Source organism: Heterocephalus glaber, unplaced genomic scaffold (assembly GCF_053883595.1).
Source record: "Heterocephalus glaber isolate CG9 unplaced genomic scaffold, H.glaber_assembly_v1.0 deba00000594, whole genome shotgun sequence".
NCBI lineage: Eukaryota > Metazoa > Chordata > Mammalia > Rodentia > Bathyergidae > Heterocephalus > Heterocephalus glaber.
The window spans coordinates 34,808,210-34,835,881 of NW_028258151.1; the positions used below are offsets into that span (position 1 = coordinate 34,808,210).

Below are 27,672 nucleotides of genomic sequence, written 5' to 3' on the forward strand. Positions count from 1 at the left end.
TCATGCTGAATCAGAGACCATTTTGAGCATATTTGAAATCCATGTGGTGCAGTTACTGGTTCCAAGGCAGAGCAAAACCACACCACTTTTCCAGCCTAAAGGTAAGGGATGTGACTGGAACTGAGGTGCAAAGTTTCTAAGCTGCCATGGGATGCCCTGCAAGGTTATTTTCACTTAGATCTACACGGAGTCATCTGTGCAAGAGATAGCTGGGTTTGATGGTTTGGGGTGTGGACAGAGGAAAGAGTTAAATTGGTAAATTTTTGGATACAATCTCACTGTGTAGCCCAGGGTGGCCTCAAACTTGCAATCTTCTTGCCTCAGCCTCCTGACCGCTGGGATTACAGGTATATGCACCACCACATCTGGTTTAAATTGATACTTTGTATTGCAGCACAATATACATAGCATAAAATTTAGTGTGGGGATTCTGTGAGGTGCCATTTGGTAGTCACTGGTGGGATGTCATGTGTGGCATAGAGATTCCTTGCTTCACTCCAGCCAGTCCCATCACTCTATCCAAGAGTCCCACACTATTTTTTCTAGCAGTTGTCCACATTGCAGTGTTTCACCCTGGTTCCAAGGCCAGCAGATGACTCACTGTGGACTGAGGGGTCATATGCTGACTGGTGATTTTATACACTGTTTGCTTCTTTTCCGTGGTTTTAGATAAGACAGTTTTATGGGGAGAGGGGTTGCAGTCTTCATCTGCCTGGGAGGACAGAGAGTAGGAATGGAAGAGTGGGACAGCAGAGAGGAAGAAGTGTACAAATACAGTGACAACAGCAAAGGAAAAGCTGGTTTTTGAAGGGAAGGTGGTCAGGGGATGAAGCCTGGGAGTACAGGTCCCACATGATTCTTCCCTTATCTCTTCATGATGCTTCTGACTTTCTTTCATACATGACCTTAAATTCCATGAAGAGTCAAAATAGATCAAGTGGAGAAGTCACAGCAAATCCTTTCCTTTGCATAATTAATGTGTTAAGAAAAACATTTGATTTGAAGCTCAGATAAGAGGTTTGTGTAGACAAATGAACTGTAGTTTTGACTTCTAGCAAAAGGTCATATTTATTTGACCTGTTTGTGTTTGTATTATTTCATGTCTTCTATTTACTAACAGAGTATGGTGTTGAGTAAAGAGCACAGGGTCTGTGGTTAGGCTTCCTGGTTTGAAATTCTGGCTCCTTGGCTGTGACCTTAGCCATGTTAATTCATTTCCATGTGTTTCTATTTCCTTATGTGGAAAAGAAGGATGATAAGAAGTAGACCCACTTCACAGATTGGTGTGTATAAAATTTACAAAGCTTGCAGAATATAGTTACTACTATTGAAATGGTAACTCTTGCCATTTATCCAAAAGTGCAATAAAAACAATATTTAAGAGATATTTAAGAAAAATATTAAGCATAATGTACAATACTAGACGAGTATGCTTCTTGGTAGGTATACAAACTGAAGCTCCAATCACAAAACAATCTGTGAATTGCTAGGACAGAAATATGATAATGTAAAACAGCACAGAAAACACAAGAGTATATTATTCGTGCAGGAGGGAGAGAGGGTCTGGGGATGGGAAATCACTGTAGAGCAGTGATGACGAACCTTTGAGAGACAAGGGAACAAAGTACAAGCCAAAACCCTAAGTGCCGACACCACAATTAAGCCTGAATGCTGAGCCTTTAGTTTAGAAAAAATAACTCATACATTAACATCTTTTGTCTTTAAAGAAAAACAAATAACACGTGTGCCATAGTGTTGGCACCGCTGATATCAGGTGTTCATTTGGGGAACAACAGTAGGGATGTTAAGACAGGCTGTGGTCAGTTCAGGAATGACCTTGACTTCCATGCTGAGAATATTACAATTTGTGCCTGGGCAAGGGGAAGGTTGGTAGCTTTTATGTACAGCTTTGATGTCATCATATTGGTATGTAAAAAATAACTCAAGTGTTTTTCCAAAATCAGAGAAGAGAACAAGTGGGTGGGTTGGCATAATGAAGGCCAGCCTCATGGATCCAACTGGGCTGGACTTGCTTAGAAGATGGGTAGGACTGGAAGGGATGAGGGGGCCATTTCTGTGTGGTGGGAGTGAGCAGGGTGGGCTTGTGGGAGGGGAGAGGACTCGGACTTGACAGAGGGAAGCTAAGGTTAGTGGGTAAGAGGGTGACTTGTTGACTTGTTAGAGAAATCGAGGGCTGCCCTGCTTATTCCTAAGCAGTAGAGTGAAAACGTTCAAAGGAAAAGGGATTGGGGTGGGGAGGGGGAGTGAAAGAAAAATAATTGAAGAAAAGAAGGAAAAATCAGAAGCAAAGCTTAAGTGTATAGGGAGGAGTGGTGGCGCTGAAGGGAGGGCAGGGGTCTGGGAAAAGAATGACAGCCAAGATATATGGTGTACAGGTGCAAACTCCCAGTGATGAATGTGACCATGAGGTATACCTAAAATGTACCAATCAACTCAAGAAATATTTTAAAAACTCAATATCTGAAGGACAAACTCACCTCATTAATTTTTTCATATGTTTATAGGTGTCTTTATATATTTTTCTTAAAGGTAAGCTTTGGAATAATTGTGTGAATGTCTAGAGAAAAATTCCATTGGATTTTTGTTGACAATGCATATATTTTGAGATTAATTTAGGTACAATTGAACTTAAGGAAAAAAAGCATAATTCACTATGTAACATATGATTTTGTAGAGTTTTGGTAGTGATGTATATACATATTTTTCCATTAATATATTTATGTTCATGTTCTTCAGCATAGTTTTATGATTCTCTCTGTGACTATTCCACATTTTGAAAACTATACTTTAAAAAGTTTCATTCCTATTTTAGATACAATATCTCTCAACTGTGCTAATTGAGCATTCCTCTGAACTGAGCGATCCTAGCATGGCTAGAGGTTTTCAGTTTTATCTTTGGTTTTTCCCCTAGGTTTCCATCTGGGGTGTTTGTTTTCCTTATAAGTAACAAGCTCGGTTAGGAAAGAAGAGAGTTTGAGATCTAAGAGGCTTCTCTTGGCTGTCTAGGGCACAATGGATTGCAGCAGGGATTAAAGAGTTGAGGATCCAGAATGCTCTGTATGTTTCTGAGGTGCTCCGGGCTCAACCACTTTCTTGCTCTAGAATACATATGTCTCAGAATGTGAAGGTTCCATGACTTTATTTACAGCTCCGCTTGAGCATGCACCCTTTGCTTGTATGTTTCCACAATGCTGACTTTTGTTTCCGAGGTTGAGTCTGTTCCTAACTGTGTGGATTGCATTTTCAGTTGTACAAAAGTACATTTCTGAGAAACTTCTGCATGACGGAACAGGTGGGGAAAATGACAGAGATACATTTTATGTCAATGAGAATCAAAATGTTCCAATTTTTCCTTCTCATTTCTCATGATTCATATGTGGGAAAAACATAATTTCAATAAGGGCGCTGTCACCTAGAGATATTTTGAGTCACATGCTGTCATCAGCTTGAGGTAGGGATTGTGATCTCTGTTTCTTTTGTAGGATCTGGCAAGCATTTAGATACATAAGAAGCTCCCAGTGAGTGTTTGTTTTTAGGGGAGTAGCTTAGAGAGAAACCTTCACTTTCGTTATTATATTCATTCTGGGTACTGCAGTGTTTGTTCTGATACAGCTGGATCCCCATGATTCATATCTTACAAATGTAACACTAAAGGCCATGTTTTAATGTTGTTTGGAAAGGAGACCTTCAGAAGGTGGCTGGGTGATGAGAGCTTTGACCTCATGAGTGGCTTAATCTCTTGGTGGGTCCATGGGAGAATGAATGAGTGAGAGGGTGCATTCTTTTTAGCAGAGTCCTCTGTGGCACTCGAGCTCTGTCCTACCTGGTAATGCCCTCCACCATGCCAGAATCCCTTCAGGGGGCCATCACCAATGCTGAACACACCCCTGACCCCTGAGTCATGCTGCTGGACTCCCTGCCCTCTTGCACTGCTAACAAACCTTGAATCTATTGTTTACCCAGTCTGTGGCATTCAGTGTAGCCACAGAAAATGGGCTAAGACATCCCTGGATACACAGCTAGGTAAAGGAAACGAAGACTACAGGAACAGAAGTAGGTGAAGGGGATTTTCAAATAGAAAGAGCTATCCAAATGCAGTGAAAATAATACAAATATGGGCTATTAATTTGAGTGTCTCTGGTCAACAGTAACCTGTGGTGAATTAGGCAGATCCCAGGACTGAAAGTCTGAAAGACTGAGTCACAGGATTTACCACTGTCCGTGTGATCATGGGGAAATTAACATTTCTCTGGTCATTAATTTTCTTTTAATAAAATTTAAAGTATTAAACTACTTTAAGGTGTTAGAGTGATAATATTTAATGCAGAATGAGCACATATTGGGTAAATGTATGATTCAGTAAGAAGGGGATTAAACTGTCCACTGCCCTATAACTGAAGCAAATCAGTGCCAGATTCTTTGTTTGATTACAGGGTTTTCAACACCAGGCATCCAGAACCCCTGAGCTGAGTCCATGGCCAGTGCAAATAATGTGACTGAGCTGATCATCACCGGGCTTTTCTGGGGTGCAGAGGTGCAGAGAGCGTGCTTTGTGCTCTTCCTGCCTGTGTACCTGGCCACGCTGCTGGGCAATGGCCTCATCGTCCTGACAGTCAGTGTCAGTCAGAGCCTGCGCTCTCCCATGTACTTCTTCCTGGGCTACCTGTCCCTGGTGGAGATCTGTTACTCCTCCACTGTGGTGCCTAAGTTCGTCGCGGATCTGCTCGCCAAGGTTAAAACCATCTCCTTCAAGGGCTGCCTGGCTCAGATATTCTTCTTCCACATCTTTGGCGTTGCTGAGATCCTCCTGCTCCTGGCGATGGCCTATGACCGCTATGTGGCCATCTGCAAGCCTCTGCACTACATGAGCATTATGAGTCGCCAACTGTGTCACATGCTGTTGGCCGGTTCCTGGCTGGGGGGCTTTCTTCACTCACTCATTCAGATTCTCATCACCATCCCATTGCCCTTCTGTGGTCCCAATGTCATTGACCACTACTTCTGCGACCTCCACCCCTTATTCAAGCTGGCCTGCACCGACACCTCTGTGGAGGGGTTTATCGTGCTGGTCAACAGTGGAGTCATCTCCATCTTTTCCCTCATCATCTTACTGTGCTCCTACATCATCATCCTTGTCAGCCTGAGGAACCCTTCTGCAGAGGGGAGGCGCAAGGCCCTCTCCACCTGTGCCTCTCACATCACGGTGGTCGTCTTGTTTTTTGGACCTGGTGCCTTCATCTACATGCGTCCCTCCTCTACCTTCACTGGGGACAAATTGGTGGCTGTGTTCTACACAGTCATCACCCCCATGCTGAACCCCATCATCTACACACTCAGAAACATGGAGATGAAAATTGCCTTGAGGAAGTTGTGGAGCAGAAAGGAGGATTCCTAATGAAAAGGACTCTGATGTACAGAAAAAGGATTTAAAATGTCTAATTATAGTGTGTTCTGAAATGATTATGATTTCAGTGTGATATGTAGGTATTGCACCATGAAATAGAAGTACTTAATGCTATTGCTGCCAGCATTCTCTGAAGTCACCAAAGACTCCCTGGTATCATGGTATAATGTTCCGAGGACAGAGGTGAGGGATTCTCAGTGACTCCTAAGGGACTTGAGTGGCATTAGGATATCCCACAGTCTTATGCATTTATGGGATTGGAAGGCTCAACCCAAGAGAAAATGTGAAGGGGAGTATTTTCACAGTGAAAGTTTGTCGAAATCACTCTCTTGCTTTTATATATTTGTGGGTACAATGTTGAGGCAGGAGATTAGGGTGTGGGCAACCATCTGGGCAAGTGAATGTGTCCTGTTAGTTACAGAGATCCAGGGCACATATGCCCAACCCATAAGACTATCCCTGGGGGGAGGGAGACAGTAAAATGGGAGTAAGAATGATCAAGATACGATGTGTGTATGTACAAATCTTCCGAGAGGAATTTAATTGCTATGTCGCACAAACATATAGTAATAAAATATTTAAAAAGGCTAACACTAGCATGGGCTTTGTAAGTTTATTCTGAATATTAAACAGATCGTATATACATGTTCAGCCTTTAGAAGGAAGCATAGTACAGAAAACATGGCTCTCAGTAAATATTCACCATCACCATGGTCATCAGCAGTGCTGGTTGTGAACTTCATTGTGTGATGAGTGGATCCCTACCAACATGGTGTCCTTCTTCTGTCCGAGAACTGCTGAGACTAGGGCTTGATTCTGCTCCAGAGCTTTTAAATATGTGAAGGCAGTGCCGTTGTTTTGTTTTGAGACTTTTTTGGGCTAAATATTCTTTTGCTCTGTTATTTCATTGCTTTTAAGCACTTAATATAGTATCTGGTGCTCTAAGGTAGTCAATATTTTAAAAAGGATCAAGATATAGAGGGAGGAAGAGGGAGGGAAGGTAAAAGGGATGACTAAAAGGAACTGTGATGTGTTATGTACATGTAATAGCTCCACACAAGGGATGTAAACATTATGTTCTACACACACCCATTAATAAAGTAAAATAAAAATCAAATAAAATGAAAAACTCTTGAAAAGTAGATGTTGATGCAGAATAGATGTCCATGTAGAGTGGTTTGAGTTCTTTATGTATTCTGGATCCTAACTTTTCATCAGATAAACAGTTTGCATGTGTTCTTTCCTATTCCAGGTTATCTCTTTGCTCTGTTGAAGTTTTTCCTGAGCTGTGCAGAACTTTCTTCTCATACTATCCCATTTGTCTGGTTTTGCTTTTGTTGCCCGTGAATTTTGGGTCTAACTGAATTTTTTCTTTTGCCTACTCAAATGTCTGGAAATATTGTTTCTAAATTTTCTTCTAGTGTTTTAATTGTTTCAGATCTTACATTTAGATCTTTGATCAATTTTGAGTGGATTTTTTAAAGTATGTTGAGAGGTGGGGATATTCTGCATGTGTACCCAATTTTGGAGATTTTTTTCTGTTCAGTGTATATTCCTATTGTCCCATATGGAGCTAGTTGGTTATAAATGTATGGACTTATGGATTCTCTATTCTGTCCCACTGGTGCATGCATCAGCTTTTATGCCATTACTACACTGTTTAGGCCTGCAACTTTGTAGTATGTGTTGCACCCATTGTGTGATTTCTCCAGCATTTTTCTTTTTATTCAGGATTTTTTTGTTACTCTAGGTCTTTTGTGGTTCCCACATGAATTTTAGGATTGTTTTTTTCTGTTTCTGTGAAGAATGTCATTAGTATTTTGATGGGGATTGCACTGAATCTAAATCACTTTGGGTAGTATGGACATTTTAATAATATGAATTCTTCCGATCCATGAACATGGGATGTCTTCTGCTTTTTTGTGTTGTCTTTAATTTATTTCACTAATGTTTTATGATTTTTATTATAGAAATCTTTTAGTTTCTTGGTTACATTCATTTGTAGATTTTTTGCTAGCTATGTGAATAGCATTATTATTATTATTATTATTTTTGGCTGTATACAAGAACTTATGTTTATTGCAAACAAACAACCAAACAAAAAAGAGAGAGGGAAAGAAAGAAAATGGTTAGAAAAGCACAACATGCAAGATTAAGAATTTGAAAAATCTTACATTCTGCCCTAATGGCAGCACAATTAATTCGTACTTTTTTTTTGGTACTGGGGATCGAACTCAGGTCCTTGAATTTGTGCAGCAGGTGGTGAAACCGGTGAGCTAAATCTTCGGCAATGGCAGCCTAATTAACAGCAACAAACGGAGTCTTGTTGCCTGCCACAATCGAAGGGCATTTTTGCAGGCCTGATGAGCAATTTTGTGAAATATGTTGTGTGGAGGAAGAAAGCTTGGTGCGTCTTCACAGCAGACTTTGGGCTCCCAGTGTTTCGCATTGGCATTCCCTGCATGGCCTGCCTGGACAGGTGACTTCTAACTCAGGCATCCTCTGATGATTGGCTGGGAGATAACTTCTCCTCTTCTGACTGGGTGGGCATTTTTAGGCCTCGGTACTTTTTCCAATACAGCCAACAAGTTGCACACAATCTACACTGCATGTTAGGTGGGCCCCAGGAATACCACTGGTGAGATTGTGTAGCATAGCAGCTCTCACAGGCTCGACCTAAGAGGGGATTCTGGGGCTGGAACATGCTCCCCACAGCTCCATTCACAGTGCCGGGCTTGCCATTGCTGGTGGATATTTGGTTGGGGTTTGGTTTGTCAGTTGGCATATATACTTCAGTTTACTCTCAGCTTCTGCAGCTTTTAGACATTTCTGCTGCACATATCGGTCAGTAGTTTTCCACATGTAATAATATTCAATGATGCTCGTCAATGATTTCCAAGGGAGAAAGTCTTGACGTATATCATTGAACTCTTTGCCATATTTTTCCAGTGCGTCTTCAAATAAGCTAGCTTTAGAGGCTGACCATTCTTCCATTTCATCTCTGCATAAAACAAGTCCTCCAAGTGGTACCAAGACACTAATTGCACTGCTCAAGTCATAGCCATGTCTATACAACGTATCCATAGCATGAAACAAGGTGATGTCTTGGGAAGCAGCAGCTGCGCTCATGTGCAAGCTCAACTGCCTCACAGAGCTGCTGCCATCGAGAGCTCGAGCAAATGTCGCAACGGCACTTCTAGGAGCATTTCTGGAATGTCTGCTTGGTGTCTAGGACCCACTCTGATTTCACCTTTGTCAGCTAATAAGGTCTTCACTGAGGGGTCATAGACCAATGAGTAGAAAAATGTGTCCTCTTTATCAAGATATGACAACACGGATTCTGTCTCATTCAAAACGGCAACACTGCGTTTTCCCCTGATATGTGTTACAGGGAGAGATTCATATTGGAGTGACGAAAAGAGATCCCTATGTTTCAATTGGTGTTTCTGTTTATCAGTCAAGTCTATCTCCACTATTGTTTCAGATTCTTCCTCAATTTCCTTAGCATGCTTGTCCGCAAGCAGTATAAGCGTATTGGAAATATCTTGTCTTCTATGAAAACATACTACTTTCGCTTCCACGTTGCCACTTGCAGTCGTGTTGAGTTCTTCTATTCTTCTAATTAGATAAGAGTTGCTGGAGGAATTCTCAAAGTAGACATAATCTCTGACCCGGTACATGTTCGCCGCCATGTTGGCTCGCCTGCCTGCCGATGAATGGCATTACTTTTATGATTCCTTTCTCAGCAAGTTTCTTATTAGTGCCTACAAATTGTATTGTTTTTTATATGTATATATATTTTTGTTAAATTCTTTTATCGGTACATTTTAGGTATACAACACAATTACATTTCTCATTGGGAATTGTACCTTTACATAATGCATCTTGGTTCTTATGTTTTCTCCATTCCTAGCCCTCCCTTCACCCCCTCCACCCTTCCCTATTTACAAAGACTTTATTTCCATTTTTTCCATTTCTCAGCATTTTTCTTTCCCTTCTTTCCTTTCCCCTGCCCCTCCCACTACCCCTACCTCTTTGGACCTTTTCATCCTATTTTACATTTTCAATTATTCATTCTAATCATTGGTACATTTTAGGTGTATACATAATATACACCTAATATAATGACATAATATACATAATATAATGACATTCCCCATTGGAAATTTGCACCTTTACATAATCTCTCTTGGTTCTTATTTTTCACCCTTGCCCAGGCCTCCCTTCAACCCCTCCATTCCTCCCTATTTACAAAGATTTTGTTCCTATTTTTCCATTTTCTCATATTAATCCCATTCCCTTCTATCCTTTCCCCTAGCCCTCCTACTTCCTTCCTCTTTGCTCCTTTTCTTCCTATTTCACATCACCTATTATACATTTTAGTCCTTATTTACACTTTCAGTTTCTCACACCAGAGAAACTATTCGGTATTTATACATGTGTGTCCTATTTATTTCACTTAAGAGTATCACCTCAATGTGCATCCACTTAGCTATAAATGTCTGTAATTTCTCATTTTTTACGGCTGAGTAGTACTCCATTTTATAAAAAAACCACATTTTCTTTATCCAGTCTCCAGTTGATGGGCATTTGGGCTGTTTCCAAGTTTTAGCTATCATAAACTGTGCTGCTATGAACATGGGCATACATATATCACTGTGGTATGATTCTTTTAATTCTTTGGGGAAGATCCCTAGCAGTGGAATAGTGGGGTCAAATGGGACTTCCAGTCCTAGTTCTTTGAGGTATCTCCATACTGATTTCCACAGTGCTTGGACCAGTCTACACTCCCACCAGCAGTGGAGAAGGATTCTTCTTTCCCCACAGCCCCACCAGCATTTGTTATTGGTTGATTTCATGATAGCAGCCATTCTTTCTGGAGTGAAGTGGAATCTCAGCATTGTTTTCATTTGCATCTCTCAAATGACCAATGATGTTGAACATTTTTTCGTATGTTTATTTGCTATTTCTACTTCCTTGTCTGAGAAATGTCTATTCATTTCAGATGCCCATTTTCAGACTGGGTCTTTAAAATCGAGAGGTCTGATCTTTTAAAGTTGTTTATAGATTTGAGATAGTAGACCTTTGTCTGAGGAAAAGCAGGTGAAGATTTTTTCCCACGTTGTGGGTTGTCTCTTCACACTGCTGGTGATTTCTCTTGCTGTGCAGAAGCCTTTTAATAAGAAGAGATCCCACTTGTTGATTGTTTGTGCTAGTTCACTGGCAACTGAGGTTTTGTTCATAAAATCTTTTCCTACACCGACGTCTTCAAGAGTTCTACCTAAGCTCTGTTCCAGCTGGTTCAGAGTTTCTATTTTAATATTTAGATCTTTAATCCATTTTGATTTTAGTTTAGTGCATGGCAAGAGATATAGATCTAGTTTTAATCTTTGGCAAGTTGAAACTCAATTTTTCCAACACCATTTATTAAACAGGCTATCTTTCCTTCAGTGAGGGTGTTTGGCTTCTTTATTGAAGATGAGATGGCTGAGTGCGTCTGGCTTTGTTTCTGCATCTTCTAATCTGTTCCACTGTCCTCAAGCCTGTTTCTTTGCCAGTACCATGCTGTTTTTATCACAGTAGCTTTGTAGTATAGTTGCAGGTTGGGGATTGTGATACCCCCTGCCATGTCTCTGTTACCTAGAATTGCTTTTGATATTCTGGGTCTCTTCTTGTTCCAAATGAATTTATGGGTTTTTTTCTCAAGGTTCATGAAGTATGCTGCTGGGATCTCAATTGGAATTGCATTGCCTCTATATAGCAGTTTTGGAAGTATGGCCATTTTCACTATATTAATCCTTCCAGGAGCAGGAGCAGGGGATGTCTGTCCATTTTCTGATATCATCTTCAATCGCTCTTTTCAGAGTGCTATAGTTTTCAGAGAAGAGTTCTTTGATTTCTTTCCTTAGGCTGATTCCTAGGTATTTCAGTTTTTTGGATGCTATTGTGAAAGGAATTGTTTACCCTATTTCTCTCTCAGTGAGTCTGTCATTCACGTAGAGAAAAGCTATTGATTTTTGTGTGTTGACCTTGTAACCAGCTACTTGACTGAATTTGGTTATTAAGTCTAGAAGACTTTTGATGGAGTTCTCGGGGTCTTCTATATACAGTATCATGTCATCTGCAAATAATGACAATTTGACTTCTTCATTTCCTGTCTTTATTCCTTTTATTTCTTTCTCTTGTCTAATTGCTGTGGCTGATGTTTCCAGAACTATATTGAACAAGAGTGGTTATAGTGGACATTGTTGTCTTGTTCCTGATTTTAGTGTGAAGGATTTCAGTTTTTGACCTTTTAGTATGATATTGGCTGTTGGTTTTTCATAGATGGCTTCTATCAGTTTGAGGTAGAGACCTTCTATTCCAATTTTTTGTAGGGTTTTTATCATAAATGCATGTTGGATTTTGTCAAATGCTTTTTCTGCATCTATGGAGATAATCATATGGTATTTGTCCTTGGCTCTATTGATATAGTGTATTACATTGATTGATTTGTGTATGTTGAACCATCCCTGCATCCGTGGGATGAATCTCACTTGATCAGGGTGTATGATCTTCTTGATGGTCTTCTGCTTTCTATTCGCTAGTATCTTATTAAGGATTTTTGCATCTATGTTCATTAGTGAGATTGGCCTATAGTTCTCCTTTTCGGTTGGGTCTTTCTTTGCTTTGGGGATCAAGGTGATTCTTGCTTCCAGGAATGAATTTGGGAGTATTGCTTCCCTTTCAATTTCGTTGAAGAATTTAAACAGTAGTGGCAGTAGTTGCTCTCTAAATGTCTTGTAGAATTCAGCAGTGAAGCCATCAGGGTCCGGGCTTTTCTTAGTTGATAAGTTTTTAATTGCATTTTCAATTTCATTGGTTGATATTGGGTTGTTTAGAATTTTTAGGTCTTCTTCATTCAACTTTGGTAATTCATTTGTATCTAGGAATCTGTCCATTTCTTCTGTGTTTTCCATCTTATTGGTGTAGAGGTTCTGGAAGTAGGTATTAATGATCCTCTGGATTTCTGCTGGGTCTGTTGTAATTTCACCCTTTTCATTCCTAATTGCATGGATTTGGGCCTTTTCTTTCCTTTTTCTGATAAGGTTGGCTAAGGGTTTGTCAATTTTGTTGATTCTTTCAAAGAACCAACTCTTGGTTTCATTGATTTTTTGTATCGTTCTTAGTCTCCATTGCATTGATTTCTCCTCTGATCTTTATAATTTCCTCCCTTGTATAAGCTTTGGGTTTGTCCTGATCTTCTTTTTCTAGAAGCTTGAGGTTCAGCATCAGGTTGTTTAATTGAGCTCATTCTGTTTTCCTGATATGCGTATTCACTGCTATGAATTTCCCTTGTAAGACTGCTTTCATTGTGTCCCATGGAGTCCGATATGTTGTACTGTCATTGTCATTTAATTGAAGGAACTGTCTGATTTCTTCTTTAATTTCCTCTATGACCCATTGGTTATTCAGAAGTGTGTTGTTCAATTTCCACATGCTTATGTAATTTTTGCAGTTTCTTTTGCTATGGATCTCCAATTTCATTGCACTATGGTCTGATAATATATAGGGGATAATTTCAATTCCTTTGCACTTACTTAAACATGTTCTGTGTGTGAGTGTGTGGTCTATTTTGGAGAATGACCCATGTGCAGCTGAAAAGAATGTGTATTCTGATTTTGTGGGATGGAAGACTCTGTAAACATCTGTTAAGTTCATTTGTTCAAGAGTTTGATTGAGTTCTAGTATTTCATTACTTATTTTTTGTCTAGTTGATCTACCTATTTGTGACAGTGGGGTGTTGAGGTCCCCCGCTACAATTGTATTAGTGCATATATGACTTTTCATGTCTGTTAGTATTTGTTTTATGTAGTTGGGTGCACTAGTGTTTGGTGCATAGATATTTATGATTGTCATCTCTTCCTCTTGGATTCTTCCCTTTACAAGGATGTAGTGTCCTTCTTTGTCTCTCTTAATAAGTGTTGCTTTGAAATCTACTTGATCTGCAAAGAGGATAGCTACTCCTGCTTTCTTTGGGTTCCTGTTGCATGCAGTATTGTTTTCCACCCTTTAACTTTCAGCCTATGAGTTTCCTTTTGAATGAACTGTGTTTCTTGTATGCAGCATATTGTTGGATTTTGCTTCTTGACCCATTCTGCCAGTCTGTTTCTTTTGACTGGTGAATTGAGACCATTAACAATGAGGGTTATAATGGATATGCACTGACGTATCATTGTCTTGACTTTTTCTTTTTCTTGGATTCTCCCCTTCTACATTTAATTTCTTGTCATGCCAGATGGGTTCATTCTGCTTTGCTTCCTGGGGTTGTGATCCTTCATGTCTGTTCCTAGGATATTGTGTATAATTTTTTTGAGTGCTGGTTTGGTAGTCACGAAGTTCCTAAGGTGCTCTTTGTCATGAAAGTATCTTATTTCCCCATCAGTTTTGAAAGATAGTTTTGCAGGGTACATCAATCTGGGTTGGAGGCTGTTTTCTTTTAGGGCTTGGAATATGTCACTCCAAGCTCTTCTTGCCTTGATGGTTTGTGTTGAGAAGTCTGCTGTGATTCTGATGGGCTTTCCTTTGTATGTGATTTGTTTCTTTTCTCTAACTGCTTGTAGAACTTTGTTCTTCTGTTGATGCCACAGACCAGCTGCAGTCGATGCAGGGCAGGAAGGGGAGAGTTCTCTGGTCGGCGAGTGAGAAAAGAACCGTCGCAAGCAATGTGCTGGTTCCCTCTGAGAAGTCTCAGGGTCTGATTTATTTATATATCTCTAAGCACTAGCTAGGGAGCACTGGGCAGAACATGTTTACATTTTAGGTTGCCTTAGCAACATCTAGTGAGGTAAAGGTTATTTTTACTAAACAGTATGTTTCTCTAAGCTGATTCATTTCATTGAACATCATGAATACATTTCTTAAAAATCACAATTATCCCCTTATTTTCCCATACCTAAGTAGAACAGAATGTAACTTAATCAAAATCTCCAGAGGGTAACTTAATTAGAATCTCTATAGCAGAGGGGGTACAAGCAAGATTTAATTAATTAACTGTCAAACTTGTGGTCACCAGCTAGCCCTTGAGAAACTTCACAACAGTTAATATAGTTTGCTATTAGCTCTCTACCTCTCTATACCTCTATTTATCTTACCTAAGTGTCATTTGGGTTCATAGTTCATGAGCAGGAGATATTTTCAGCACTGTGAGAAATATTGAATAACTTGCCTCCTTAATGCATTTACCTGTCCCAACTTTCTCTCTATTTCTTATTTCCCACTATTTCTTACATCTAAAGTCTGTCCTTTCAACCTCTTCATAAGACCCCTTTAGTAATAAGAAGGTCAGCAATAAGAGGGGGGAGTTATAGTAGTGGGAAACAGAGGGAGTTTCAGGAGAGGTTTCTTTAGAAGTGGATGTGGCAATAGAACTAAGAGAAACTGGAATCTGGGACTTTTGAGCCAGATCAGATTTCAATACATCATTGCCAATTTGCCTTATGGAGAGTTTGTTGTTAGTCACAAACACAATGACTCCTGTGACCAGAGTAACAATTTTAAACATTATGGCTTGAAAAAAATAAAATATGAGGGTACGATGTGTTCCACCCTTCTCTTTCCCAAGCTGGAACTTCGTCAAGCAGCCTTGGAGGTCGGTTGGGCTTCGCCATGTTGAGTTTCTGGATTCTTAACAATTATATCCCTATGTGTAGATTTTTTTGATCAAGGCTATTTGGAGTCCTATATGCCTCACTTATCTGTATGTCAAGTTGGCATGTTCCACGTGACTTGCGATCTCGGTAGGGCATCCGCAGACCTGCCTGTCTGCAGCAGGCCAACCTGGCGTGTTCTGGGTGATTTGTGACCTCGGTAGGGCGTCCGCAGATCTGCCTGTCTGCAGCGGGCTGACCCGTGGTGTTCTGCATGACTCGTGACCTCGATAGGGTGTCTGCAGACCTCTGTTTTTTATAATGATTTTGTATCTTTGTAATTTACTGAGTTTGTCAATTACTAGTTTTAAATAATTTAACAGTTTTTTGGTGGAATTTTAGGTTTTTCTACACAAAATCATTTTTCTGCAAGTGGGAATGCTTTGACTTCATCCTTTCCTTAGGATTCCTTTATTTCTTTCTCTCACCTAGTTCTTTTTGCTAACACTAACATGCTATCTTGGTTAAGGGTGGAGAAAGGGGGCATCCTTGCCTTTTCCAGACTACAGAGGAAATGCTCTCAGCTTTTTCTTATTCAGAATGATGTTGGCTCTGTGTTTGTCATATGTAGCTTTTATTGTGTTGAGGTATGTTACCTCTGCTTGCTTCATTAAGAGTTTTCATCATGAAAGGACATTGAATCTCACTGAATGCTTTCTCTGTCTCTATTGAGATAATCATAAGGTTTTTGCTCTTGATTCCACGGATGTAATTCCTTACATTTATTGATTTGTGAGTAGTGAACCATCCTTGCTTCCCTTGGATGAATTCTACTTGATTGCAGTGTCTAACTGTTTTGTTTTGTTGTTGGACTTAGTTGGCCATTTATTTGCTGAAAAAATTTGCACCTGTATTAATCAGGAATACTGGTAAGTCATTTTCTTTCTTATCATGTCCTTGCCTTGTTTGGTGATACTGTTTGGTTTTATCAGGATGATGCTGGCCTCGTAGAAAGAGTTTATCAGCGTTCCCTCCTTTTCAATTTTTTGGAATAGTCTGAGAGAAATTGAAATTAGTATTGCCTAAATGTTTTCTAGAATTTAGTTGTAAGACATCCAGTCCTGGAGTTTTCATTGATGGGGGAATGGTCATTACTTCTTCAATCTTATTACTCATTATTGACCTATTTAAATTTTCTACTTCCTCTTGATTTCAGTCGTCATAGGTTGTATTTGTCCAGAAATTTATCCGTTTCTTCTGAGTTTTTTTTGTTGTTGTACCGGGGATTGAAATTAGTAACTTGTACTTGCGAGGGAGGTGGTGGTGCCACTGAGCTAAATCCCCGGAACCTCTTCTAAATTTTCTAATTTGTTAGAAGGTAATTGTTCATAGTGAATTCTTAGGATCTGTTCAATGCTGTCATGTGCAATGTCTTTTTTTCATCTCTAATTTTATTTATTTGAATTTTGTCTCTGTCTAGCTAAAAGTTTGTTAATTTTGTTTATCTTTTTATAAAACTGGATTTTTATCTTGCTGTTTTATATTGCTTTTTAAGTGTTCTTTTTTTCTGGTACTGGGGCTTGAACTCAGGACCTTGCTCTTGTGAGGCAGGTGCAGTGCCACTGAGCTACACCTCTGACCCCTTAAATTCTTAATTTCATTCATTTCTGCTCTACCCTTTACTATTTCTTTCTTTCTAGTAATTTTGGGTTTGGTTTGTTCTTGGCGTTCTAAGTTCCTGCAGTAGATTGTGATAGGTTGTTTGAAGTATTTCTATTTTTTATCTGTACATTTATTGCTATGAATTTCTCTTAGTATTGCCTTTTCTGTGTCTTATGGGTTTTGGTATGTTTTCTTCCATTTTCATTTGTTTCAAGAAAATTTTCAATTTCTATTTTGATTTTTTTCTTTATCCATTGGTTATTCAAAATAAATTATTTAATTTCCATATGTTTGTATAGTTTCCAAAGGTTTTCTTGTTATTGATTTCTAGTGTGATTCCATGGTGGTCAGAAAAGAAACTTGATATGATTTCTTTTCTTGAAAATTTGTTGAAGCTGGCCATAGTGATACATGCCTGTAATCCCAACACTCTGGGAAGCTGAGGCAGGAGGACTGCAAGTTCAGCCTGGGCAAATTAGCAAAACTTTGTCTCAGAAATAAAAAATGGAAAAGAGCTAGGAATGTAGCTCAGTGTGAATGCCCTGGGTTCGATCTCTAGTACTGTAAAAAATGTTGAGACTTGCTGATTTTATCTGGATTTCTCCCCCCACCGCCCCCAGTACTGGGAATTGAACTCAAGACCTCAGGTGCAGTGCCACTGAGCTACATCCTTGGCCCTCTGTCTGGATTTCTGTCCATTGTTGAAAGTATGGTGTTGAAGTTTATGAAGTGCCTTTATTGTACTGAAGTTCATCTTTCCCTTTAGAGTGATTAATATTTGCTTTACATTTTTGTGTTCTGACATTGCGGATATATGCACTTAAATGAGTCATTTTCTCTTGTTCAGTTGGCACCTTTATCATTATATAATGACTTTTCTTATGCTTTTAATTCTTTTGAGTTAAGATTTATTCTATACCAATATGGCTACTCCTGCTTTCTCTTGGATTGTATTTGCATGGAATATCTTTTTCCCTTTCTTCACTCTCAGCCTGTTTTTACAGGTGAAGTTAGTTTCTGGTAAGGATCCTTGGATCTTGTTTTTTTCAGTCACTGGATGGCTTCTAATTGGAGAATTTAATTTACATTCAAGGTAAATATTGATGGGTAGGTCTTACCAGAGCCATTTTGTAACATGCTCTGTAGTTTTCAGTAGTGCCTTTGTTTCTCTTCTAGTCTTCCTTTGTGATTAAGGGTCTTATTCTAGTGGTGGGTTTTGCTTCACTGTTTATTTTTTAAGTTTTATTTTTTACTTGTACATATTTGTCATACGTACTGATCACATCCATCATAGGGAATTTGTACCTGTACCTATTATATATAAATTTTTTTCAATGCTTATGATGTTTGGTTTATCTGCTATAAATTTTTACTTTCAGGGTATGTTGAGAATTACAGCAAACATGTTTTGACTAGAACAAGTTAGTTTCAAATGACAGCTACTTAACATGACCATAAAGAAAAAAGTCATTCAAGAAATAAAAGTCCATCCTTTGCACTCCATTCCTCCTTACTTTTTGAATTTTTCACATCTAATTTAATATAATCTATATTGCACATCTCTAACATAGTAAGGTAGTTATTACAAGTTTTAGTGTTGTATTTTAGACTTCATTTATGTACCACATTTAGAACTTTAGAGTGTTCTGAATTTGTCTGTATAGTTGCTCTTTCCAGAGAGTTTAATATCTTCCTACATTTTCTTCTTAGTAATTAATATCTCTTTCAGTTTGGAGAACTTTCTTTGGAATTGTTATAGGGCAACAATTTATGGAGATGTATCCTCTCAGATAAGAGGTTTGTTTGTAAAAGATCATGCTACATCAGGTTATATATATATTACATATATATTTGTTACAGCAGCTCTGAGAGAAATATAGGAAACCAAGACAAGTAAAAGGGGTAAGGGCAAAGAAGAAATAGGAAAAAGTAGAATAAAACTTTTAATTTCTATACCTTTCTATTTTATTTTTTTAGACTTTATGAATATATAACTTTGCACAAAATTGAACTAAAAATTAAACTAAATTTTAAAAAAATTTTATAATTAATGATATAAGATAATTTAAACACAAAATGAATGGAATAAGTCAATAGAAAAAAGTGATCACTTTGGTATATATAGGAATGTAAAGCTTTAAAATGTTTAAAAAAATTTACTGCATTTTTATTTATTATTTATTTATTTATTTATTTATTTATTTATTTATTGATTGGTGCCAGGGATCGAACTGGGGCCCTTGTGCTGACTTTTATTTATTTTTGATGTGCTGAAGAGAAAATGATTAATTTGTAAGTAAGATTTAAATCCATTAAAAAGGAAAATATACTCATAAAAGTCAGAGAAATGCAAATTAAACAACAATAAGAAGTTTAAATTGCAAAATATTTTGCACCTTTTATTATAAAATAATTTGGCTTAGCAAAACATGCCAAAGTGTAAAGAATAATTCCTGTAATTCCTTAACCAAAGTTTCCCAAATATTGGTAGCTTGCCACATTTTCTTCATCATTCATTCACTTAATAAGTAAATAGACACAAAGTCAAAAAGATAGGTAGAGATTTGCTCACTCTGTGGAAATAGGGAGAAGTAGTTAAATGATCCAGGCCTGTAGTGTTAGCATGAATAAGTCGAGGGGTCTGATGTATAGCATGAAAATTATAGTTAAGAATACCAACTAAGAGTACTAAGAATTTGGTAACAGTGGAGTTTAGGCATGTTTATTAAGAAGAAGTGAACTCTGGAAGGTGATGGGTTATGTTAATTTGTTTTACTACACTAGTCATTTAACTGTGTATATTTATATAAAACAGCATGTCATGTACCTTAAATATATTTTCTGAAATGTCCTTTTGTCTCTAGATACCTAAACGAGTCACTCCTGGCTCCAGGGATATTATTGGAGATAAGCACAGTATAGATTTTCAAAATCAGCATCTTAACATCCCCATGATTGCATGATCTCACCTACAGAGCTTTGCCCACTAACACCCTCAGTCTGACACAGGATCCCATCCTGGGGCACACACTGCTTCAGCCCCCACCCACCTGGGACATGGGAGAGTTCTTCAGTGCTTGTCTTCATGCTTTTAAAGCATGGACAGGAACTATGACGCACACACTTCAGTTTTGTTGTCCCATATGCCTCTGCACATCCAACTCAGGTTAGATGTTTTTGGCAGCAGTGATTGTGTGTGTTTTACAAGTCCATCACATCAGGAGGCACATGGCATCCACTTATTTCCTTCCTGGGCTGTTAATTTTTGGAAATTGTGTAAGGTAGCTGGCTGTAAAGTTGTGTTTTTCATTTTTCTCTTTGTAATTAATAAATAGCTTGTTAGGAGACATTCTGAGATTATTTAAAATCTTATTCTCATTATAAAGTGTTTGGTGACAGTATGATTCTGTCAAGAGTTCTTTAGAAGTGATGTGTATCAGTGTAACACTGCATCAAAGGCCTTATGCTCCATAATATGGTAAAGTTATTATAGGAGTCAGTCTGGATGAAAATCAGAAGTATAGGTGAATATTTCTATTCAAGATCTTTAGCACAGTGTTATTTTAGTGTAGAAAAAATTATACACAATATATAATGATTAAAATGAAACTTTTGAAGATGTGCACGAGATGGAATAACTCTAGGACCAACAAGCCCTGTGAACTTTCCATCTACCCGTGGCACCCTTCACTTTGGACTCAAAGCCATTCCAAACCCAAGGACCCAAACCAAGACTCAGCCTCTGCCTGTCACTGGCTTCATTGTCCTGGGCCACAGATTCTTCATGGCCTTCTGCACTTCAGCATTTCTCAGGGAGTGGACGACAGGGTTGAGGAGCAGGGTGATCACAGTGTAGAACACGGCTACCAGCTTGTCTACGGGCAGAGGGGCAGGAGGCCTCGGGGAGATGAAGACGCAAGGTGCAAAGAACAAGGTCATCACAGTGATAGGGGACCTGCAGGTGGGGAGGGCTTTGGGCCGCCCCTCAGAGCTACGGGTCCTCGGATGGACCAAGATGCCCACGTAGGATGCTAAGAGGACCACAGAGAACTGGGAAGTTGAAAATGGCATGGTTGGATAGTTTCTCAACTCCTGAACCAGAGCTATGTTCCCCCGTGCCTTGGCTCTCTGACCAGTGTTATTTTTCTTCCCTACACATTCTTATATTTGGTTTCTATTGGTGAGTACGGACCAAAAGAAATCCTCTCAGTATCTCTTACTTTCAACTTTCTCCTTTGACTTTCTACTTATTGAGTGAAAAATGTATGCAACTATCACTAAAGTAATTGGAACAGATTTTGAATATCTCCTCAAGTCAGAGTTTATTTGCAAAGTTTTACTCTAGAGGAAAGAAATTCCATGGGGAAGTTGGTCCCTTGATTATAGTACGTGGCTTTATTTGTTGTAAATAGTTCAGACATCTCAGCATTTAGTCACAACCCTTAGACGATGAAAGGGTGGGTAGATTTTCTCAACTAAACAAGATCTTAAAATATTCTTTTATAAATCTCATTTATTCCTTATATGTTTTAAATCCAAATATTAAACTTGATACAGATTCCCTGCATTTGTCTTTTACTTTATCATTTATGTTAGACATCATCTGATTTGTTTTCTCACAGCTCCCAGAACCATTGGTGATTTTTTCCTTGGGGACAAAGTGAGATTTTTGAATTGTAGTAGCAACCACCACCTAGTTCTGTCAAAAGCTTAATATTGTTGAAGGAGCACTGAATTCTGGGTTACTGGCCTCACAAATAACTGGTGTGTAGCTTTGGGAAGCAAGTTAAACTCTCTCAGGCACTAATGCCTGATCTGTAGTCAGAAGGAGTTTGAGTCAAACCTCTCCAGATTCTTTCCAGCTCCACTCAGAGTGGCTTAGGTGACTGATCTGGACTCTGTTCCCTGGGGCTCTGTGTGAGGAAGTCAGTTGGGTGGGAAGATTGGCTAGGAAAACTGACTTGCTCAAGGGCGAGGATTGCCAAGAGGAATGCAATGCTCCTTCCCGCCCAGTTTATGCAACAGGAACAAGTCTGTGAGTAAGGGTCTACTGCAGCAGAGTGGCTGACTTCATGCTGAATCAGAGACCATTTTGAGTGTATTTGAAATCCATGTGGTGCAGTTACTGGTTCCAAGGCAGAGCAAAACCACACCACTTTTCCAGCCTAAAGGTAAGGGATGTGACTGGAACTGAGGTGCAAAGTTTCTAAGCTGCCATGGGATGCCCTGCAAGGTTATTTTCACTTAGATCTACACGGAATCACCTGTTCAAGAGATAGCTGGGTTTGATGGTTTAGGGCGTGGACAGAGGAAAGAATTAAATTGGTAAAGTTTTGGATACAGTCTCAGTGTGTAGCCCAGGGTGGCCTCAAACTTGCAATCTTCTTGCCTCAGCCTCCTGACCGCTGGGATTACAGGTATATGCACCACCACATCTGATTGATACTTTGTATTGCAGCACAATATACATAACATAAAACTCAGTTTGGGGATTCTGTGAGGTGCCATTTGGTAGTCACTCGTGGGACCTCATGAGTATCATAGAGCTTCCTTGCTTCACTCCGGCCAGTCCCATCACTCTATCCAAGAGTCCCACACTCTTTTTTCTAGCAGTTGTCCACATTGCAGTGTTGCACCCTGGTTCCAGGGCCTGCAGATGACTCGATGTGGACTGAGGGGTCATATGCTGACTGGTGATTTTATACACTGTTTGCTTCTTCTTTTCTGTGCTTTTAGATAAGGCAGCTTTATGGGGAGAGGGGATGCAGTCTTCATCTGCCTGGGAGGACAGAGAGTAGGAACGGAAGAGTGGGACAGCAGAGAGGAAGAAGTGTACAAATACAGTGACGACAGCAAAGGAAAAGCTGGTTTTTGAAGGAAAGGTGGTCAGGGGATGAAGCCTGGGAGTACAGGTCCGGCACAATTCTTCCCTTATCTCTTCGTGATGCTTCTGTTTTTCGTATATGACCTTAACTTCCATGAACAGTCAAAATAGATCAAGTGGAGAAGTCACAGCAAATCCTTTCCTTTGCATAATTAATGTGTTAAGAAAAACAGATTTGATTTGAAGCTCAGATAAGAGGTTTGTGTAGACAAATGAACTGTAGTTTTGACTTCTAGCAAAAGGTCGTTTTTAATTTGACCTGTTTGTGTATGTACTATTTTATGCCTCTATCTACTAACAGCGTGTGGTGCTGAGTAAAGAGCACAGGGTCTGTGGTTAGGCTTCCTGGTTTGAAATTCTGGCTCCTCAGCTGTGACCTTAGCCATGTTAACTCATTTCTGTGTGTTTCTATTTCCTTATGTGGAAAAGAAGGATGAAAAGAAGTAGACCCACTTCACAGGTTGGTGTGTATAAACATTTATAAAGCTTGCAGAATATAGTGAGTACTATTGAAATGGTAACTCTTGCCATTTACCAAAAATGCAATAAAAACCATATTTAAGAAATATTTAAGGAAAATATTCAGCATAATGTGCAATACTAGAAGAGTATGCTTCTTGGTAGGTATACACACTGAAGCTCCAATCACAAAACAATCTGTGAATTGCTAGGAAAGAAATATGATAATGTAAAACAGCACGGAAAACACATGAGTATTTTATTCCTGCAGGAGGGAGAGAGAGCGTCTGGGGTTGGGAAATCACTGTAGAGCACAGATGGCGAACCTTTGAGAGACAAGGGCACAAAGTGCAAGCCAAAACCCTAAGTGCCGACACCACAATTAAACCTGAATGCTGAGCCTTTAGTTTAGAAAAAATAACTCATACATTAACATCTTTTGTCTTTAAAGAAAAACAAATAACACGTGTGCCATAGTGTTGGCACCGCTGATATCAGGTGTTCATTTGGGGAACGACAGTAGGGATGTTAAGACAGGCTGTGGTCAGTTCAGGAATGACCTTGACTTCCACGCTGAGAATATTACAATTTGTGCCTGGGCAAGGGGAAGGTTGGTAGCTTTTATGTACAGCTTTGATGTCATCATATTGGTATGTAAAAAATAACTCAAGTGTTTTTCCAAAATCAGAGAAGAGAACAAGTGGGTGGGTTGGCGTAATGAAGGCCAGCCTCATGGATCCAACTGGGCTGGACTTGCTTAGAAGATGGGTAGGACTGGAAGGGATGAGGGGGCCATTTCTGTGTGGTGGGAGTGAGCAGGGTGGGCTTGTGGGAGGGGAGAGGACTCGGACTTGACAGAGGGAAGCTAAGGTTAGTGGGTAAGAGGGTGACTTGTTGACTTGTTAGAGAAATCGAGGGCTGCCCTGCTTATTCCTAAGCAGTAGAGTGAAAACGTTCAAAGGAAAAGGGATTGGGGTGGGGAGGGGGAGTGAAAGAAAAATAATTGAAGAAAAGAAGGAAAAATCAGAAGCAAAGCTTAAGTGTATAGGGAGGAGTGGTGGCGCTGAAGGGAGGGCAGGGGTCTGGGAAAAGAATGACAGCCAAGATATATGGTGTACAGGTGCAAACTCCCAGTGATGAATGTGACCATGAGGTATACCTAAAATGTACCAATCAACTCAAGAAATATTTTAAAAACTCAATATCTGAAGGACAAACTCACCTCATTAATTTTTTCATATGTTTATAGGTGTCTTTATATATTTTTCTTAAAGGTAAGCTTTGGAATAATTGTGTGAATGTCAAGAGAAAAATTCCATTGGATTTTTGTTGACAATGCATATATTTTGAGATTAATTTAGGTACAATTGAACTTAAGGAAAAAAAGCATAATTCACTATGTAACATATGATTTTGTAGAGTTTTGGTAGTGATGTATATACATATTTTTCCATTAATATATTTATGTTCATGTTCTTCAGCATAGTTTTATGATTCTCTCTGTGACTATTCCACATTTTGAAAACTATACTTTAAAAAGTTTCATTCCTATTTTAGATACAATATCTCTCAACTGTGCTAATTGAGCATTCCTCTGAACTGAGCGATCCTAGCATGGCTAGAGGTTTTCAGTTTTATCTTTGGTTTTTCCCCTAGGTTTCCATCTGGGGTGTTTGTTTTCCTTATAAGTAACAAGCTCGGTTAGGAAAGAAGAGAGTTTGAGATCTAAGAGGCTTCTCTTGGCTGTCTAGGGCACAATGGATTGCAGCAGGGATTAAAGAGTTGAGGATCCAGAATGCTCTGTATGTTTCTGAGGTGCTCCGGGCTCAACCACTTTCTTGCTCTAGAATACATATGTCTCAGAATGTGAAGGTTCCATGACTTTATTTACAGCTCCGCTTGAGCATGCACCCTTTGCTTGTATGTTTCCACATTGCCGACTTTTGTTTCCGAGGTTGAGTCTGTTCCTAACTGTGTGGATTGCATTTTCAGTTGTACAAAAGTACATTTCTGAGAAACTTCTGCATGACGGAACAGGTGGGGAAAATGACAGAGATACATTTTATGTCAATGAGAATCAAAATGTTCCAATTTTTCCTTCTCATTTCTCATGATTCATATGTGGGAAAAACATAATTTCAATAAGGGCGCTGTCACCTAGAGATATTTTGAGTCACATGCTGTCATCAGCTTGAGGTAGGGATTGTGATCTCTGTTTCTTTTGTAGGATCTGGCAAGCATTTAGATACATAAGAAGCTCCCAGTGAGTGTTTGTTTTTAAGGGAGTAGCTTAGAGAGAAATCTTCACTTTCGTTATTATATTCATTCTGGGTACTGCAGTGTTTGTTCTGATACAGCTGGATCCCCATGATTCATATCTTACAAATGCAACACTAAAGGCCATGTTTTAATGTTGTTTGGAAAGGAGACCTTCAGAAGGTGGCTGGGTGATGAGAGCTTTGACCTCATGAGTGGCTTAATCTCTTGGTGGGTCCATGGGAGAATGAATGAGTGAGAGGGTGCATTCTTTTTAGCAGAGTCCTCTGTGGCACTCGAGCTCTGTCCTACCTGGTAATGCCCTCCACCATGCCAGAATCCCTTCAGGGGGCCATCACCAATGCTGAACACACCCCTGACCCCTGAGTCATGCTGCTGGACTCCCTGCCCTCTTGCACTGCTAACAAACCTTGAATCTATTGTTTACCCAGTCTGTGGCATTCAGTGTAGCCACAGAAAATGGGCTAAGACATCCCTGGATACACAGCTAGGTAAAGGAAACGAAGACTACAGGAACAGAAGTAGGTGAAGGGGATTTTCAAATAGAAAGAGCTATCCAAATGCAGTGAAAATAATACAAATATGGGCTATTAATTTGAGTGTCTCTGGTCAACAGTAACCTGTGGTGAATTAGGCAGATCCCAGGACTGAAAGTCTGAAAGACTGAGTCACAGGATTTACCACTGTCCGTGTGATCATGGGGAAATTAACATTTCTCTGGTCATTAATTTTCTTTTAATAAAATTTAAAGTATTATACTGCTTTATGGTGTTAGAGTGATAATATTTAATGCCGAATAAGCACAGATTGGGCAAATGTATGATTCAGTAAGAAGGGGATTAAACTCTCCACTGCCCTATAACTGAAGCAAATCAGTGCCATATCCTTTACTTGAGTGTAGGCTTTTCAGCACCCGGCATCCAGCACCCCTGAGCTGAGTCCATGGCTGGTGCAAATAATGTGACTGAGCTGATCATCACCGGGCTTTTCTGGGGTGCAGAGGTGCAGAGAGCGTGCTTTGTGCTCTTCCTGCCTGTGTACCTGGCCACGCTGCTGGGCAATGGCCTCATCGTCCTGACAGTCAGTGTCAGTCAGAGCCTGCGCGCCCCCATGTACTTCTTCCTGGGCTACCTGTCCCTGGTGGAGATCTGTTACTCCTCCACTGTGGTGCCTAAGTTCATCGCAGATCTGCTTGCCAAGGTTAAAACCATCTCCTTCAAGGGCTGCCTGGCTCAGATATTCTTCTTCCACTTCTTTGGGGTCGCTGAGAGCCTCCTGCTTGTGGTGATGGCCTATGACCGCTATGTGGCCATCTGCAAGCCTCTGCACTACATGAGCATTATGAGTCGCCAACTGTGTCACATGCTGGTGGCTGGTTCCTGGCTGGGGGGCTTTCTTCACTCCCTTATTCAGATTCTAATCACCATCCCATTGCCCTTCTGTGGTCCCAATGTGATTGACCACTACTTCTGTGACCTCCAGCCATTATTCAGGCTGGCCTGCACTGACACCTCTGTAGAGGGCCTCACTGTATTGGCCAACAGTGGATTAATCTCTGTTCTCTCCCTGATGATCTTGCTGTGCTCCTACATCATCATCCTGATCAACCTGAGGAACCATTCTGCAGAGGGAAGGCGCAAGGCCCTCTCCACCTGTGCCTCTCACATCACAGTGGTTGTCTTGTTTTTTGGACCTGCCACCTTCCTCTACCTGCGTCCTGCCTCCACCTATACTGAAGACAAGCTTGTGGCTGTGTTCTACACAGTCATCACCCCCATGCTGAACCCCATCATCTACACACTCAGAAATGCGGAGGTGAAAATCGCCATCAGGACGTTTTGGAGCAGAAAGAAAACACAAGTGGTGTGAAAGCATCATGAAGGGATGGAAGAGTGTTTGAAGGAGCAGTCTGCTGTGTTTTCTGAGATGTTCAAGACCAAGAGCAGCCAATATAAGGATACAGTTCCACCACTGCTGTGATTCTTCTTAATAACCAAATCCCCTGTTCTCCCAGAATACCATTCCAAGGAGAGTTTAGATACTTGCACTCAGTCTTATGGGACCTGATTGGCCCCATGATATCCAATAATATCATGAGTTTGGATAAATGCAAATGCAAAGCACATTTTAAAAAGTACATTTTGTTTTTCATTGATACATAGTAATTGTATATAATTATAGAATACAATATGGTATTTCAATACACGTATAGAATGTGTAATGATCAGATTGGGTAATTGGCATATCCATCACCACAGACATCTAGCATCTCTTTGCATGTGGCAAATTCAATGTCCTTCCTTCCTGCTATTGTGAAATGTTTCAATAATTGTTGT

General features: G+C 39.8%; 2 protein-coding genes and 1 pseudogene across 2 annotated transcripts; 2 read left to right on the top strand and 1 right to left on the bottom strand.

Moving 5' to 3' along the window:
• Positions 1–3,292: 3,292 nt before the first annotated feature.
• Positions 3,293–6,403, top strand: LOC101696755 (olfactory receptor 4B13). Its single transcript, XM_004852608.3, has one exon. It carries the CDS (start codon positions 4,496–4,498, stop codon positions 5,414–5,416), a length of 921 nt encoding a protein of 306 aa, XP_004852665.2. The 5' UTR covers positions 3,293–4,495; the 3' UTR covers positions 5,417–6,403.
• Positions 6,404–7,800: 1,397 nt separating this feature from the next.
• Positions 7,801–9,348, bottom strand: LOC101715635 (metastasis-associated protein MTA3 pseudogene; annotated as a pseudogene).
• Positions 9,349–26,278: 16,930 nt separating this feature from the next.
• Positions 26,279–27,454, top strand: LOC147829579 (olfactory receptor 4B1-like). The gene has a single exon (XM_087205124.1). It carries the CDS (start codon positions 26,279–26,281, stop codon positions 27,203–27,205), a length of 927 nt encoding a protein of 308 aa, XP_087061250.1. The 3' UTR covers positions 27,206–27,454.
• The last annotated feature ends 218 nt before the right edge of the window (positions 27,455–27,672 follow it).

What these genes read in the sequence shown, in the direction of transcription:
- LOC147829579 (XM_087205124.1), top strand. Translation starts at nt 26,279, where the DNA reads ATGGCTGGTGCAAATAATGTGACTGAGCTGATCATCACCGGGCTTTTC.
- LOC101696755 (XM_004852608.3), top strand. Translation starts at nt 4,496, where the DNA reads ATGGCCAGTGCAAATAATGTGACTGAGCTGATCATCACCGGGCTTTTC.